The 15,804-nt window shown below is 60.0% G+C and overlaps 2 protein-coding genes across 10 annotated transcripts; one reads left to right on the top strand and one right to left on the bottom strand.

Annotated features, from left to right (window-relative positions):
• Positions 1-76: 76 nt before the first annotated feature.
• LOC123355371 lies at positions 77-6,721 on the bottom strand. 6 transcript variants are annotated; one of them, XR_006575090.1, is made up of 4 exons: positions 6,416-6,721; positions 3,432-3,632; positions 2,286-2,677; positions 77-912 (listed from the first exon to the last, which is right to left on the bottom strand). XR_006575090.1 is itself a non-coding variant. In XM_044997741.1 (2 exons), the coding sequence occupies exons 1-2, from the start codon at positions 2,528-2,530 to the stop codon at positions 543-545; spliced, it is 615 nt and encodes a 204-aa protein (XP_044853676.1). In that variant the 5' UTR covers positions 2,531-3,018; the 3' UTR covers positions 77-542. The 6 variants fall into 6 exon arrangements, 1 of the variants encoding a protein (XP_044853676.1); XR_006575091.1 differs by having other exon boundaries at positions 2,439-2,677; XR_006575092.1 differs by having other exon boundaries at positions 3,559-3,632.
• Positions 5,140-8,424, top strand: SMIM12 (small integral membrane protein 12). Of its 4 annotated transcripts, none has more exons than XM_044997746.1 (2): positions 5,140-5,296; positions 7,109-8,424. In XM_044997746.1, exon 2 carries the CDS (start codon positions 7,140-7,142, stop codon positions 7,416-7,418), a length of 279 nt encoding a protein of 92 aa, XP_044853681.1. In that variant the 5' UTR covers positions 5,140-5,296; positions 7,109-7,139; the 3' UTR covers positions 7,419-8,424. The 4 variants fall into 4 exon arrangements, with proteins under 4 accessions (XP_044853681.1, XP_044853677.1, XP_044853678.1 ...); XM_044997742.1 differs by lacking the exon at positions 5,140-5,296 and adding an exon at positions 5,404-5,558; XM_044997743.1 differs by lacking the exon at positions 5,140-5,296 and adding an exon at positions 6,723-6,777.
• The last annotated feature ends 7,380 nt before the right edge of the window (positions 8,425-15,804 follow it).

The raw sequence follows: 15,804 nt of genomic DNA, 5'->3' as shown, positions 1-15,804 counted from the left end.
TGGGCACCTCGGGGAATCCATGGTCATAGACCTATATACATATATACATATAATCGAAGGAATAAAACAAACACTACACATGACCACAGCTGTGTTCCTGCTGGTGAGACTGGGATCAGATCATCAGGAAATCCATGACAGCAGCAAAACCAGCCCCCGCTTTCCCTACACATACATCGTCAGTAAGAATATGCTATGATTTCTCTTCTTTCTTCCTTTCTTTCCCTTCCTGCAAGCGAGAATCCTGGGCCTGCGCTGGGGTGCGGCCGCTCGTCACGGGAGGCTAGAAGGTCAAAACTTGGCTGGTCGCTTTATCTTCCATCCCTCTTTGATTTCCCCACCAGCTGCTGGTCTGACCAGATTCTCCTGGGAGTGGAATTCGAGGGGGAGGTTGGGGGCCGGGGGGGCTAGTGTCTTTGGAGCAGCGTTTGGATTCTGTCTGGCAATGGCAAAGGCTGGCAGAAGCTGAGCTCTTTGGGGTTGGGTTTCCCTGGCTGCTTTCCCCCCTCCCGTTAGACGGGCATAGAAACAAGCCTGGCCTGTCAAGTGACCAATCCACCAGGCAGGGTATTGCTCCCGAGCCAAGGGCAGGGCACTGGTTCTGACCCATCTGCATCTGGTTTAAAGACACGGCTGCCCCCAGGGGCCAGGCCAGAGGAGATGGCAGGAATGGCAAACGTGCCATTGACAACCCATCTTGCCTTAGGAGGAAGAGGAACCTGCTGTTGTGTCTCTGGGTTGTTGCTGCGCCGGCTCCTTGTGTTGTATTTACTATTGTTAAGGAAGATGAGAAAACCCTTGGAGCTGTCAACCACACAGACGGAGCCCAGCAGGCGAGGGTACTTGGGGACGACGTTTCTGTGGACGAGCTGGCCTGTCTGAATGTCGGGGGGGGGGGCGCTCAGGGGCCGCCTGTGGGGGTGAAATGCAGGTTCGTTGTTACATGCCACGTCTGTTCTGTATGATGATCCTAGAGCCTCTGTTTCAGAGCTTCTCAACCCAAGGGTAACAAACGGCTGGTGCTGAATGGGGTGGAGGTCTCAGCCAGGTGGGTGTGGATTCTGGTATGGAAAAGCTGGAGAATGCCTGTGCAATAGCAGCCCTGGCAAAGGTGACACTGCGCTCGCTGTGCGGCCCCTTGAGCATTGGACTGGGAGGTTTTATTCCAGCCAGGCCGCGATGGGGCTGGCCATGCCGGCCCTGGCTGCCCAGCCAGACAGTGCAAACCAATGGGAGCGGTAGGCACTCAGGAGCGAGCCATGCCAACACCAGCCAGGCCCACCGCCTTTTGGTCCTTCTCCCTCCATCACAAACACTCCCCAGCCCCCTCCCTGCCCCGCAGCTCCTTCGCAGCACGGTGCCCTACGGCCTGGAGGCCTCACTAGGTTCATCCTGAGTAAGGACTGGGGCAGGCCAGCAGGCCTTAGCCTTCAGTCTCTATCTAGCCAATAGCGCCCAGGGACAGCAGCTCCTGGTCGCTGCGTTCCAGGAACTGCCCTCCCCGGTCAGTCACCGTCACTAACGCCAGCTGGGAAAGTGACTTGGAAAAGCAAAGCCAAGGGCAGGTGGAACTGGAGGTTGCCATGGTGGCGGGGCTCTGGCTCGTGGCCTGTTGGTTGTCACCCCGTGCCTCATGCCGTCCTTCACCTCGCCGCAAAGCGAGCGTGAAACACGGCTGTTCTGTTCGGGGGCGCCTACCCCCCCCCTTTGCACCGGTGTAAAAGATGGGCCCTGGGGCAATGGAGGGTTGGGACCCTGCTGTGTTCAGAGCACCTCAGTGATGATAACCTCCAGCAGCTGCACAGGCTCCCTAACCGCCGGCCCCGCTGGGAGACAGGGTAAGTGCCACTCTCAGCAGATGGGGAAATGGAGGCACAGGGAGCCCAGGGGCACAACTCCTAAGCTCCTGTCTGTCCCTGTCATTGGAGACAGACCCAAGACATGAATGTGGGTCTGCCCTTCCCCAGGCTGAGTTCCTGCTCGTCAGGGTGGGAAGGGCAGATGGGATTCGCATTACAAGAACCCCCTTCTCCATGGGCATCCCATGGTACGGCATTAGCAGTGCCCTGTCTTCCCGGGTATCATGAGGGATGTCCTCATATTCATGCTCCCTTAGAGGAGGTGCCCTCTCTTTCCTGGAGCCCTAAAGGAGATGCCATCCTCCTTCCTGCCATGGTAGCTTTCTTCAGGACCCACTTTAGCGGGTAGCCATCACCCCTGACAGCAAGTAGAATAGTGCCTGGGGAGCCTGCTGTCCACGGCCCCCTCCGCGCATCGTTACCTACCTGCACACAAGCCAAAGGTTGGGCTGCACACTCCTCATGTTACCCACCATGTGCACCTTCTCCACCAGGCTGAGCGTGCAGAATGGGGGTGTGATTTCAGGTGAGGCAGTAGGGAGATAGGGCATGAACAGAGGGGCCCTGTAGGGTGGGTACCTGCCAGGGATTTGGAGATCAGATTGTCCAAGTGTTACCATGAACCCCCCTGCTGGTTCTCCTGGGTCGCCCTTCCTCTCCTTTTCACTCATTCTGCTCCCAGCCGTGCAGACCTCTTCTTCCACCCAAAGCACAGTCTGTTCCACCTGCCCTGACGTCCGTAAGGCTGGGGAGCAGAGAGTTCACCCACTGAGCCAGGTGTCCTGCCCTGGGAAAATGGGCTTGCCAAGCCAACCACTCTGAAAGTTCAAGGGAAAAACTCAGTGCTGCCTTCTCACATTGTCCCTCCTTCCAACTGGGGAGCCCCCTGCACTGTGAAACCCTTCAAGGGGACCCCCCTCTTCTCGCCACCCCATGCTTGTACCAGCTCCTGCTCCCTGCCCACTCAGCTGTCTTGGAGACGCCCTGATTCAGACATGAAGAAGGGAGGAAAGAGCCCAAGAAGAGTGGCTAAAGGGGCACCAAGGGAAGGAGCAGAGACACCAGCCACAGCCTAGATGGCCAGATCTCTAGGGCAGGGACTGTCTTTTTCATGAGCCTACAGCTCCTAGCACTGTGGAGGCCCCGATCCCTGACTGGGTCCCTCAGGCGCCACTGTAATAATCCCCAATAGTAAATTTCAGCCCAAGGGGACATCCTGCCTGGCGCACGCTGGGATACCTCCCTGTAGCACCTGGGACAGGTAGGAGGTACTGAGAGAGGGGAGATTCCACAACCATACTGGCTTGGGCAGGCGGAGGGAGGAAAGCTTAATTCTACCAAGAGCAATGCACCACTCACCCTGGGGCCTTTACTCCCCCCCCCTTGGACGGGATCCATACCATGACGTGGTGCTAAAACCTCCCCCGGCCCCTGTTATGTGCCTGTCCAGTTGGGAGGGTTTGAAAGAATCGTATCATGGCCTCAGGTTACTACATTCAAATAGATGTTTAAAGGGAAGGAGGGGGGAACCCAACCAGCATATCCTGGAACAGAGAATCATGAAAAAAATACCCAACAGCGTGAGCCCTGGCCCAGCTGGGGGAGGGGAAAGGCGGGAGACTCCTTGCTCAGCATCCAATACTCTCTGAACGCTGCTGTTACCGTCCTGGCCAGGAAAGCAACCATCAGCTCAGTTCACCTGTTCTCTGCCTCCGTCCACACTTTAGTTCTTAGCAATGTGCCTGGAAGAGGAAGCCCTTCCACTTGTAAGTTCTGTAAGACAAACAATACTGTACAGTGACTGTGACATGTGGTTTCATTTTTATTGTAACAAACTTAGCCGTACTGTAATAAAGACGACTCTTTGATTACTCTGGGCCTGGCACCATTCTCCCAGCCGGTGCTAGTCTCACCTTTGACCCTTCGTGTCCCGTGTCTCTCTTTCTTGTCTGGTTTAAGGGAAGGGGAGGGCTGAGTCTGGAGTCAGCTCGTGATGCGGGGGGACATGCTGCTCTGTCAGGGCTTGTCAGGATGCTGGGGAAGATGCAGAGCTGACCGCATCTCTCCTGCCCACCTCCCTACGTTGCGAGGGGGCTTGCCTGGAACAGACTTTACGAGCAGAGGGGTCCCTGCAGCAGCTGGGCTGAGCCCTGCATGTTACTGCGGCTGAGACCAGAAGGGGGATCCTGACAGCATCTGCAGGGAGCAGCTTTACCAGTTGAGCTGCAGTAGGTGCCTCCTGCCTGAGCCCCAGGAGCGGTGCGGAGCTCTGGATCGAGAGGGAGCGGCAGAGCTGTGAATCGGGGAACCCAGGGCTGGAACCGCTGGGGAGGGTGTGGGTTGGGACTGAGAGGCTTGGCCCAGCCTGCTCTTCGCTCCCAAGCCGTTTGGGTGGTTTCGAGGGACTGTCTCCAGCCAGAGGGCTACATCCTTGGGCAAACCGGCTGTTTGAGTAGCCCCGAAGTTCACCCCTTGTCAGCAAACACAGCTCCCGGGCGGGTGTGGGAGAGACTCCGTGATTAGACCACGAGGAGCCATCCGAAGTGACAGGGAGCGAGGTGAAAGGGCGGGATGCCAGCGCTGGAGACCCCCTTGGCTGGAGTCTGAGAACCGGCCCTCGCACTGAGGAGGAGAATCCTCAAGCCAGCGGGCCAGGGTGTCCCACCGCATCCCAGCGCCTTGCAGGAACAATCCCCTTCTGCCCTCTCCCCGGTGCCCGGCCTGGATAGACAGAGACCCACTCTCCCTGTTCCTAAGCAGTGCGGCAGTGTGTGAAGTGTCCCCAGGCAGAACCTGGCACTGGTGCCTGGCAGAACGGGGGCCGGGGAGGGGTGGCCCACCCAGGCTCCAGCAGCATCAAGACGCCTGGCACCCAGTCAGGGGCCCGGAGCAATAGGGCTCCGTTTGCAGCCTGGCTCCCAGCCCACGGCCTGGTGTTGAAGCCCAGCTAGAGTGAACAGATGTCCCGATTTTTGGGTCCTTTTTCTTATCTAGGCTCCTATTGCCCCCCACCCCCTGTCCCGATTTTTCACATTTGCTGTCTGGTCACCCTGATCCCAGCCCAGGTTGGGCCGGGGCTTCCCCAGGTTTTGAGAGGGGACGGAGGGCGGAGGGGGGATGATTTTGAGGGAGCGGGGTTCTTTGAGCCCCAAAGTCCAGCCGGGTCGGAGCTAACAGCAGACAGGGACCCAGGAGTGTCCCGGGGGACCCGGGGAGCCCTGCTGGGGTCCGGCTGGAAATCAAGCCCCAGCCCGGCCCTTCCCCGCGCTCCCCAGCAGGGGCCGGGCTCGCCTGGCAGCGCGGCCCGCCTCGGCCCGGCCTCCCCGGCGCTGCAGCCGCCAATCGGGCCGCGAGGCTGCGGCGGGGCCTGGCCCGGAAGCCAGCGGCGGGGAGAGGGAGGCGGCCGCGGCCGGGCAGAGGGGCGCCCGCCTGGAGAGGTGAGAGGGGCCGGGCCTGCCCCGCCCCGGGCGCCCCCCCGTCCCCCGGCCTGGTTGCCCGGGGCGCGGAGCCCCGCGGCCTTTGCTCGCCTGCCTGGGGGGGCGGGAGCTGCCGGGACCCCCGACCCCGTCTGCGGCGTGGGGGCAGCGGGCCGAGGCTTCCGCCTTTCCCCTCCCGGGCCCTGCGGGAACGAGCCTCCGGCCTCGCGTTCATGCCTCGGGGAGTCAGGGGGACCCGTGGGCCCCGCTCGGCAAAGGCTGAGTGCGTGGGAGAGGGACCCTGCCCGGGGGGGGGGCGTGGAACAGGATCGGGGGGCAGGGGCTGGAATAGCGGGTGGGGGACGTGGATCGGGGGGCAGGGGCTGGGCTGTGTGTGTGGAGAGCCCGGGGCTGGAATAGTGGGGGCCCCATGGATCGGGATCGGGGGGCAGGGGCTGGAATAGTGTGTGTGGGGGCCCATGGATCAGGATCGGGGGGCAGGGTCTGGAATAGTGGGTGGGGGGCCCATGGATCAGGATCGGGGGGTAGGGGCTGGAATAGTGGGGGGGGGACGTGGATCAGGATCGGGGGGTAGGGGCTGAGCTGTGTGTGTGGGGAGCTCATGGATCAGGATTGGGGGGCAGGGTCTGGAATAGTGGGTGGGGGGACGTGGATCAGGATTGGGGGGCAGGGGCTGAGCTGTGTGTGTGGAGAGCCCGGGGCTGGAATAGTGGGGGCCCCATGGATCAGGATCGGGGGGCAGGGGCTGGAATAGTGTGTGGGGGGCCCATGGATCAGGATCGGGGGGCAGGGGCTGGAATAGTGGGTGGGGGATGTGGATCAGGATCGGGGGGCAGGGGCTGAGCTGTGTGGGGGGGAGCCCGGGGCTGGAATAGTGGGGGGCCCATGGATCAGGATCGGGGGGCAGGGGCTGGAATAGTGGGGGGGCCATGGATCAGGATCGGGGGGCAGGGGCTGAGCTGTGTGTGTGGGGAGCCCGGGGCTGGAATAGTGGGGGGCCCATGGATCAGGATCGGGGGCGTCCCCCATTGGCAGAGCCGAGTATGCACTGTACAGCCCCTATTACCGTCCAGAGGCCGCCAGAACTCAATTCCTTTCCTCTCCCTGCCCCAGACTAACCAGCCACTGCCTTGGTTATCCTCTTGGGTGGAGGCAGGAGGATTGGGGTTCGTGGTTATACCGTGGTTTCCAAGCATAACACAAAGCACAGGGCAGGCTCCCAGCAGTGGTTTCCTGGGGGCTGGGAGATGAATGGGGTGTGTGCAGAGGTGCTTTTCTGCCCTTTCTCTTAGGAATTGGGCTCTGCTGGAGCAGGAGACCCTGGGGAGGCTCATTGCCCCTTGCCTTCCCCTAGGCACCCTAGAAGCTGTCAGGGTTGGGGAGGGGTGCTGGCATGGAGGTTTCAGCCCACTAACTGCCCTGGAACCCTGCAGCCCGGTTGCCAAGCTACCCCGGGTGGGAGTTTGACCAGTGCCACCCAGGTGGGAGTTTGGGGGGGACACGGGTAGCTGAGATATCTAGTCACCTGGGGGGGTGCCAGCGTGGGGGTGACTTTCCTGGAGTTCCAGGTTGGGGCTTTGGAGCTGGGTGTATCTGGGCCAAGGGGCAGGGTCAAGTGTGTGTGGTGATTTTGGGGCTCCCCTGGGGTGGAGGAAGGTGCTGGGCGGGTCATGTAGGGGGGATGACGATGGTTTGGGATCTTGGAGTTTGTCTGGGGAGCGGGGAAGGAAGGGGGCGACTCTCCCTTGGGTGGGGGGCTAGGAGGGAGATGGGTCTATGCAGCTGTGACACTGACTCTGCCCCCCTCTCCAGAACACATCTGGCGCTCTCTCCTGGTGACGCCATGTGGCCCTTGCTGTGGATGACTGTGCGGACCTACGCCCCTTACGTCACCTTCCCTGTGGCCTTTGTGGTGGGGGCAGTGGGCTACCACCTGGAGTGGTTCATCCGTGGTGACTCCCCGCAGCCGGTTGAGGAAGAGAAGAGCATCTCGGAGCGGCGGGAGGACAGGAAGCTGCAGGAGATTGCGGGCAAGGACCTGACCGAGGTGGTGAGCCTCAAGGAGAAGCTGGAGTTCACCCCCAGGGCCGTGCTGAACAGGAACCGTCCAGAGAAGAGTTAACCAGGCTGCCCAGGCACCTCCAGGGCCCTCGGGGGTGTGAGCCCTGGCAGCCTGGTGTGACTGGTTCCCCCGTTCCTTTGGGTTGGAGCTGAGCACTCAGTCCATCTGGCTGCAGGTCAGGACCCTGGGTCCCTTAGCCGGGCTCCTGGAGACTGTCCCATCTCACCCACGTGTTTTCAATCCCAGTCCTCCAATATCTGGCTCGTGCTGGGCATCCCCCCCCGGCGCTTACACTGGCTATCTTGCAAGGTGGCTGCGTGTTGGAGTTTCCCACCCATGGATGGAGGAGGAGGTGTGGCCAAGGAGGCAGAGCTGGGCAGTCTTGGGCATTGCTGCCTGCGTTCCTGGCGCACCCAGTCGCACAGCTAGGGAGAGGGATGGTGCTCCAGAGGCCGCACAGTTCCTGCAGGAGACAGCTCCATTCCCAGGTTGAACAGGCCCTCGATGCTCGGCCCGCCCTGTCCCGGATCCCTCTGGATCTCCCTGGATTCTGCAGGTTTCCTTTGCATGGAAACAGCCAAGACCTGTGTCCTGTCCAGGTGGTGGAGCGTAGCTGCCTCTGGCCAGAGCCCGGAGGTGCTGGAGGGTGTGTGTCCTGGGAACTGAATTGCATGGGGTCAGGAGTGGGGCAAGGAGGTTTGCACACTGCTCGCTTCCCTGTTCCTGGCTTGGATTCCCCCTTTGCTTCTCAGGACCCCCAGATTCACCCTCGCTATCAGGCACAGCCCCTCCCCAGCCTGAGGGCTCCAGCCCCCTTCGCTGTGGTGGGTGCCCCTGGCGTCGGACTGGCAGCTGGGGCGGAGCATGAGGGAAGCTGTAATTGCCTGGCAGGCCAGAGACTGGTGGGGGTAGCTGGAAGTCATTTCACCCACCTGTCCCAGGATCCCTAGCGGTACCTAGGCAGGGAGCTCTGGGTGCGTTGCTGTGGGGCCGAGGTTTGGGGAATGAAATGACCTCACAGCTGTGTAGAATGAAGCCAGATTAAACCAGCCTGAGAACTCGGGGCCTCCGTTTTCTTCTTTCCCTCTGGGTGTTTTGGCTCCCAGTTGGTACCGGTCTGCCCCCCTGCCTGTCACCCAGCAGCCGAGTGGGACATTCTAGGGAAAGATCTCGCCCCAGCAGCGTGAAGCTCATGGGTCCTGCTTGGCTCTGACGCAGCGGGTGGGGTGGCTGCGTCTCTTCCCCAGCAGCCCAGGTGGGGTGGGGAATGCTGCCAGCAAGGCCCTCTGTGCACAAGCCGTGGCTGGGTTTCCTCGGGGAGGCAGCCTGCCTGGAGCGGAAGGGAGACTCCCCTCTTCTAGAGGGGCTTGGAAATGCAGAGCTGGCTCGTCCCGTCCCCCAGTCTCCGTCCTGTCCTGCTGGGTCCCAGCCACGCCTCTCTTACAGGGGACCTGGGCCTGACGCTCCCCGCTAATCCAGAGCAAATTCTCTGGTAAACCTCCCCCCACCCCTGAATATTCCAAACAGGACAGTGACAAGCCTTTGTGTTTGCTAGTGGCCACTGGGGGGAGGGGACAACCGGTGACCCCCTTAAAGGGGCCCAGTTCTCAAGGGCTGCAAAGGCACAATGCAGGAGGTGCTGTGGGTGCGTGGTACTTTCTGACTTTTTTTAAAGGGGCTTTTGCAAGAGGAGTGCAAACGCTTTCACAAGAGCCTGACCTTTCCTGCAAGCTGCATAGCGCTGGCCTGTCAGCCCGGGTTCATAGCCATGTGCGTGGCTGTCTTCGGGAGACAGCCAGAAACCTGCCCTGCGCAGAGCTCTGCCTGTCAATCATTGCTACTAAATGATGGGGGGGGGAGGGTATGGAACGGGGCCTCCCCTTCACTCGCCCACCAATCCGGACTCATATTTTCTTGACCTCTCAGGCCCTGACCCTGCTGCCTGCGCTGCCATTGACTTCAGCGTGTATCCACGTCGTGCTCCCTCGTGCACTGGCAGGGGGTGGGCTCAGCACCTCCCCGGGGGTGGAGGGAGGGGAGCTGGCTGGAGCCCCTGGAGAGTAGCCATGCTAGTCAAGAGGAGCCAGGGCGAGGGGGTTGGACTGGAGGCCAGTGGCTGGCGTGTGCAGCTCGGGAAGGCGGGGGGTCTGGCACAGGAGCTGGCGGCTGCAGTGAGGCCTCCCCCTGCAGTGGCTGCAGTTGCTCTGTCAAAGCCACTGGAGGGGCAGTTTGAATTGAATCCAGGTAGGGCGTTGGCCCCTGGGCATGCTCTGCTGTGGGGGCTGGGCCTGTGTCTTGCTGCGTGCCCTGGACGGGGCGAGTTCAGACCACCCTCTCCTGGGGCCTTTCGCTTCCCTGCGGGTGGAGATGAATCGGCTGGGGTGAGCCAAGCAGCCCCCTGGGGTTCGACTGGGCCATCCTGGTTCTTGGCTGTCAGGGCTGAGCAGGGAGCTGCATGAGGCCAAGAGGAACACTCAGTGAAAGCCTGGCACCTCGGCGTTTGCATCGTCCGGGGGCTTGTTTCACTAGTACCTCGGCCTGGAAAAAACCTCTGGTGGTCTCCAGCTGGTGCAGCCCCTGCAGTGCTGGGAGCAGAGCAGCTCTGCAGGCCGGTGGAGCCAACTGTCCATGGCGGTGGGAGAGCCTGGCCCAGACAAACCCAAATGCCTGAAATCTACCCACAAGCCCCCTAGCGCTTTCCCTGCTGTCTGTGGGCCTGGCTGTACCGTGAGGCGGTGCGCCCCCAAGTGGCAGTGAGGTGCATTGGCACCCGTGCTGCTGCAACGTCGAGGTAGAAAAAGCACAAAACGGGGGGTTCGGGAGGAGCGAGTGGGGTGCTGCCCTCCTTCAGTGTGACCCTGGAACTGCAAACCGACCCCTCTGACCCAGCTCCTTCTGTTGTCCCTACTGAGCCACTCAGTCCTCCCCAAACTCGCCAGGCAGCTGGGTGGGAGACGCCGGCCCCTGCGCTGGCATGTGCACAGGAGCAGAGAGGTGGCACTTTTCAGCCAAGGACAGTGCAGTGAACCTCCCGGTCTTACGTGGGCTCTGCAATGTCTATGCAGAATAGATACAACTTTCTTTCTTAAGCTCTCAGCTAAAAGGACCCTGCACCAGCCCAAGGCACAGAGCTCAGCTAATGTCACCTGGGAAGGGACCTGACCTTGTTTCAAAGGTGCTGAGAGCCTGCAGCTCCCTCTGAAGTCAGTGGGGGGCGGGGTGAGTGCTGAGCATCTCTGGACACTGGGCGGGTGGGTGCTGAGTGCTTGTGGCTCAGGTGTGTGTGTGTGCGTGCGTGTACGTGTACACACACACATGTACGCAGTCTGGCCCTTTGCTGCGGGTGTGTATAGGTGCCGTTTGCTGAGTGATAGCCGGGAGCTTGGGGAACAGTGTTTCTTTGGAGCCTCGTCAATTTCAGTGACTGATGAATTTGACGGTGCTGGATGGTGCAAAGGGAAAGGATGTTCGCAGCTCACAGGGCTCCACGCCGTGGCCAGGGAAGCTGCCTGGAATTGAAGCGCAGGGGGATTCGGAGCCAGCGCCCATGACGGGGGACTTCCTCCTGTGAGTGCCAGACAGTGACTAAGGGCCCCAATTCTCAGAAGTACATAGGAGCTAGTGCATGTCGCTTGAGGCCTTGAATGCCCAGGGCGAGGTAAACTACAACTATTCATTAATTCCACTGTCACTAACGATGCCAGGGCTTGAAATGCCTGAACCATCCCAACTTATCCTGGTGCCCTCAATCGAATCCGACTCTGCGGTGCTGAGTCTCCAGTTGGCACGCTCAGCACCTGGGGGCAGGATCTGGCTGTGATGGGGCTGCTAAAACATTCCTGATTCTTGGGGTTCCCTCCCCCTTTCTTTCCCGGAGCCTTCGCTCTCTGCACCAGCCCGTCCGTCCACTGCTGATGGCGATCAATCCGTTGATGAATCCCTGGTGTCAGCAGCCTGTTCAGCACTTTGTATCGCTACAGCCCTGTTTCCTCGAGCGCTCTGGGGTTAAAGGTCACCCTATTTCCCACAGATGTTATGGATGGTAAGAGCTGAATTAGCAGCCAGCTTCGCGCTGGCTCCTTGATCCCCCAGCTGACAGCTTTATTAGCAGCACTTGCTGTTTGTGTTTATCTCCTGCACTTGCTCCCAAGTCGGGCTGTAATAATAACCCTCTGCCCTGCTGTCCTTCCAGCCAGGAATCCCTGACTCCTCACCAGCAGGCATTGAGGAGCCCTCTGGAGTTTATTATCCCCATCAGAACCAAGGGGGAAGGTGAGGGGCCGGGAGTTGGCCCAGATCACCCAGCAGGCCAGTGACAGGAGGTCAGAAGCCTGCACGTTTTCCTTGCCTGGCCCTAGCAGCTTTCTGTGGAGTTGGAAGGTTCTCCCGGAGCTGGCCAAGCCGCCTCTACCACCCTGTCGGGGCCCTGCTGTGCTAACGGCCTGAGTCCTTATGCCACAGGATCCCAGCACCTCAGCCAGGGAGCCTCACCCCCTCGCTGCCGGCCTCGTCTCACCCAAGGGCCATCGGCTGCCACACAGTGGTCACTGCCCACTAACGCAGAGCATTTGTGGGGAAACCTATTTTGGCATTTTCAAAGGTGACCTCACTGACGCAAGCAGGGAGCAGAAGCCATGTCAGGAGCCCAGCACAGCTAGTGGCCAGCTCCTCTGCTGGTGTAAATCAGTGTAACTCCAGCACAGTGGATGAAGCGATGCTGATTTACACCTGGTGAGGATCAGGTCCCATATTCAGATTAAGTAGCTAATTTACCTGGCCCTTTGCAGCATTATGTCTGAGCACCCTCTTGTAGTTCCCGGCCATAGTTTACCAGGCATCTAACCATCTTCAATAGCAGGATCCTGGTAGGTCTGTGATTCCTACAGCCCCGCTGAAGCTCCTGGGGAGGGGTGTGGGTGGCATAATCCATTTCCCTAACTCCCAAGCCACACCTGCCCCCCAGCTGCAGGGAGTGACTTCTTTAAGAGCTGCACAGTCCTTCTGATCACCCTTTTGTAGCTGTGTGGCGCCCTGTGAGCTCTCATTTCCCAGCATTGGCAACTTGATGGCGAAAGGATATAGGCGCCTGGAAGCTAATAGTTTCCTCCATTGTCTTTTAATTGTTTGGAAGTTGCTTAGCTGGTTCCATTGTGTTGCTTCCAGTAGCCTCCTACTAAACTAGAACAATGGCTTCATCCAGGAAAGTCTTCAAACCCAATATTCAATAACTTCACCTCACTGCCCGGGTCCCACCAGTGTTCATTACGTTCTCACATCACAGGGTTCTTAGATTATTCCATGTTCAGCACACACCCAACACCCATCAACTGTGTTATTCTCTTCCCCCTCACCGGCAGCTAGGGACTGTTAGCCTCATTTTACAGATGGGGAAACTGAGGCACAGAGCTATGAAGTGACTTTACCAAGGTCACACAGGGAGTCTGTGGCAGAGCTGGGCATTGACCTCGCAAGCTCCCAAGTCCTGGTTCTAAAAGTCCCAATAAATCCCAGCAATGCGCTGCTTGTGAACAATCCACCAGGCAAGGATTATTCCCTGAAATATGCAGCAAATAAAGTATCTGGTGGCAGGACTATTCATGGTAACTTGTGCTGAATAATCAGGCTTGCTACACACTACTTGCCAGCTCTTACACGGGACCATTCAAGGAACAACTCAGCTCCCAGGCTGTTATCATGCAGCTGCATCAACCAGCTGGGCTGTAGCTGACATGCTGCAAGAGCCTTTTGGAAGGGGGGTCAGAAAACATTTCCAGTAGCAACAGCTTAGACATCTAGGGCCGAAAGCATCGTCTGTGCAAAAGGGCAACAAAGCAATGGCAGGAAATTCCAGCTCCCTGGGTGGCTGAAGGAGCACACGCTGTCTGAGTGATTCCCTTCCAGATTCTGGGGGCAGGAATTCCCAAGGGGGTGAGGAGGAGAGAGGGCTCCCCTGCAGCCGATGCAGAATCTCCAGCTTGGTGCATTCTGCATGTACATGCACCAGGGAAGCCTATGGTTAGGAAGGCCAGAAGAATAAGTGCCTGGCGTTCCGTGGGCAGAGATGACTTTGTTCCTGCTCAAAGCTTCTGGGCTGGATCAAAATCCCATAGCTGCAGCAGGGGGATATGCCATGGGGACCTATGAACCAAGCCCCGGTTACCAACAAATGCATGGTGCAGTCCCCAAGGTGTGCACATGAGGGGCCTTCACTAAGGCCTTATCTGCAAGAGGGATTTGACCTGGTTACAAAATCCAGCTCCAGGCAGGCAACAGTGCCATTAGCTGCTGTTCACAATTGTGCAGCTAACTCCATGTGTGTAAGGGAGTGAAGTGCCCCCACTGCAAGCCAGCTCTTAGAAAGGCTTTGCCCGTCTACCCATGGGGTTTGCACCAGTGCGGACAAAGCCTATGCACTCGGCCCCTGGAGCGCCGGACAAGTTGCCATGGTGCATGTGGATCGTAAGGGAGGGTGTGTGTAATTCACTACCCCTCTGTGGCACTAGCAGTGCTGTGGACGCAGGGGCGGCTCTAGCCATTTCGCTGCCCCAAGCACGGTGGCACGCCGTGGGGGGGTGCTCTGCTGGTCGCCGGTCCCGCGGCTCCGGTGGACCTCTCGCAGATGTGCCTGCAGAGGGTCCGCTGGTCCCACGGCTCCGGTGGACCTCCGGCAGGCGTGCCTGCGGATGCTCCACCGAAGCCACAGGACCAGCGGACCCTCCGCAGGCACGCCTGCGGGAGGTCCACCGGAGCTGCCTGCTGCCCTCCTGGCGACCGGCAGAGCGCCCCCCGCAGCATGCTGCCCCAAGCACGCGCTTGGCGTGCTGGGGCCTGGAGCCGCCCCTGTGTGGACGTGTGGTCTCTCAGATGCACCGAGGTCTTTGCCATTAAAGCCCCCATAGGTGTGTCTCCCAAGCCGAGGGATGTCAGGCCCGTTGAAGCCTGGCTGAAGCCTGTCCCAGGTAGTGATCCCTAATCTGCCCCGCGCAGCGTCAGTACCACCGGGGGCTCTTCGTCACCGCCTGCCCTGCTGTGTTGTTCTGAGCTGGTTAAACAGTTGCTGTGTTCCAGCCCAGAGATGGGCCATATCGACCTGCCCCATGCCCTGCAGCACTGCCAGGGCAAGCTGGGCTTCTGGGAGGGGCTTAACCAGGCTGCAGGGTTGTTTAATAGGCAGCCTGCTTGCTTTCTGCTATGCCCCCCTCCTGCCTGCCCTGTCCCCGCCAGCGGCCGGCCCTGGGTGTGCAGCGCCTGCGTGCGGCCTTGTTTGCAGACCTGAATTTGGTGCCGGCTGGGCTGGGACGTGAGCGGCCTGTCAGCTGGGGCATTACCGACACCACCTGACTGAAGGAGCTGGGGGAGGGGAAGGCGGCTACTTCCGGGGTCAGGACAGAGGGGCGCAAAAGGCAGAGCTGATGGCACTAGTGTTGGGGGAGCATCCAGCAGGCGTCAGCGGCTCAGGGCTGTGGCCTCAGGCCACCTCCCTTCCATTACTGGGGAGGCCAACGTCCACAAAGCCCCTTTGCTGTCAACGCTGCACAGCCTGGGACTCCCAGCTCCTCATCACCTGGATGAAGGTCGGCCAACCTCCCGCCCCCCTCGTCCTCTGGTCCTAGCACACCCACTTCATCACTGCCAGAGGCCCACGAACAAGCCACTCCCCCCACCCCGAGGCACCACCAGCAGCAGGTCGGGCTGGCGCCTCAGTTGGCTAATGCACGTCTGGGCGGCTGTGGCATGCATCACCCCCAGGCTGGCTAGGGTCACAGCACGCAGCTTGGGGGCAGGCCTATGAGCTCATTGCAAGGATACTGGCCTCCTGCGAGACCAGAGGGCTCCCCCACCTCCCCGACTGCCAGCCAGGAGGCTGCTGAGCTTAACCTGACCTTGCACGAAGGTGCGTAGCCCAGCGGGCGGCTTGGTAGTGATGCAGCATCGTGCGTGCAAACAGCAGCCCAACGCTCTTTGCAGGGTGAACGTGCAAATAACAGCTGTGGGGGGGTGTAACATCGACGAGACGCAGCAAGGAAAGGGGAAAGATGCAGTGTGAAATGACAAGGAGCGTGGCAGTGGTACAGCGCTATGGGGAGGGGCCATATGACGCTGCCCTTCCAGCCAGGCCCAGATAGAGCCCCCATCAGGGTCGGGGGTGTCTTGGTGGGGCTTTGCTATGCAGCTGGCTGCGCGTATGTTGGAAGGGGCTAGAACACCAGGGTTCTAGTCTCAGGCCTCATTACGGCCCATTGGCAGCATGAAGAGCCCTGAAGGGGGGAAGGGCCCCCTGAGAGTCCCCCCTGCACAGGGCGCTGTCCCCCCCCCCCGAGTGTGGTGCTGGTGTAAGAGCTCTGCACTAGCCTCTGGCATATGGGGAGGGGCAGGGGTGTGTGTTTGCAGTGCATCATACTATGGTTAGGCGATGCTTCCCTGGGCCCATGGGATGCTGCATTAG

This window comes from Mauremys mutica, chromosome 23 (assembly GCF_020497125.1).
Source record: "Mauremys mutica isolate MM-2020 ecotype Southern chromosome 23, ASM2049712v1, whole genome shotgun sequence".
NCBI lineage: Eukaryota > Metazoa > Chordata > Testudines > Geoemydidae > Mauremys > Mauremys mutica.
The sequence above is the reverse complement of the archived record's forward strand: the minus strand, read 5'-3'. Positions and strand labels throughout refer to the sequence as shown.

Coding starts and splice junctions, on each gene's coding strand:
- LOC123355371 (XM_044997741.1), bottom strand. CDS start 2,530: ATGAGTGAAAAGGAGAGGAAGGGCGACCCAGGAGAACCAGCAGGGGGG. Junction 913..2,285: donor AACCTTTGGCTTGTGTGCAG/GTAGGTAACGAT, acceptor TCACCCCCACAG/GCGGCCCCTGAGCGCCCCCC.
- SMIM12 (XM_044997742.1), top strand. CDS start 5,509: ATGCCTCGGGGAGTCAGGGGGACCCGTGGGCCCCGCTCGGCAAAGGCT. Junction 5,559..7,108: donor CCCCGCTCGGCAAAGGCTGA/GTGCGTGGGAGA, acceptor CCCCCTCTCCAG/AACACATCTGGCGCTCTCTC.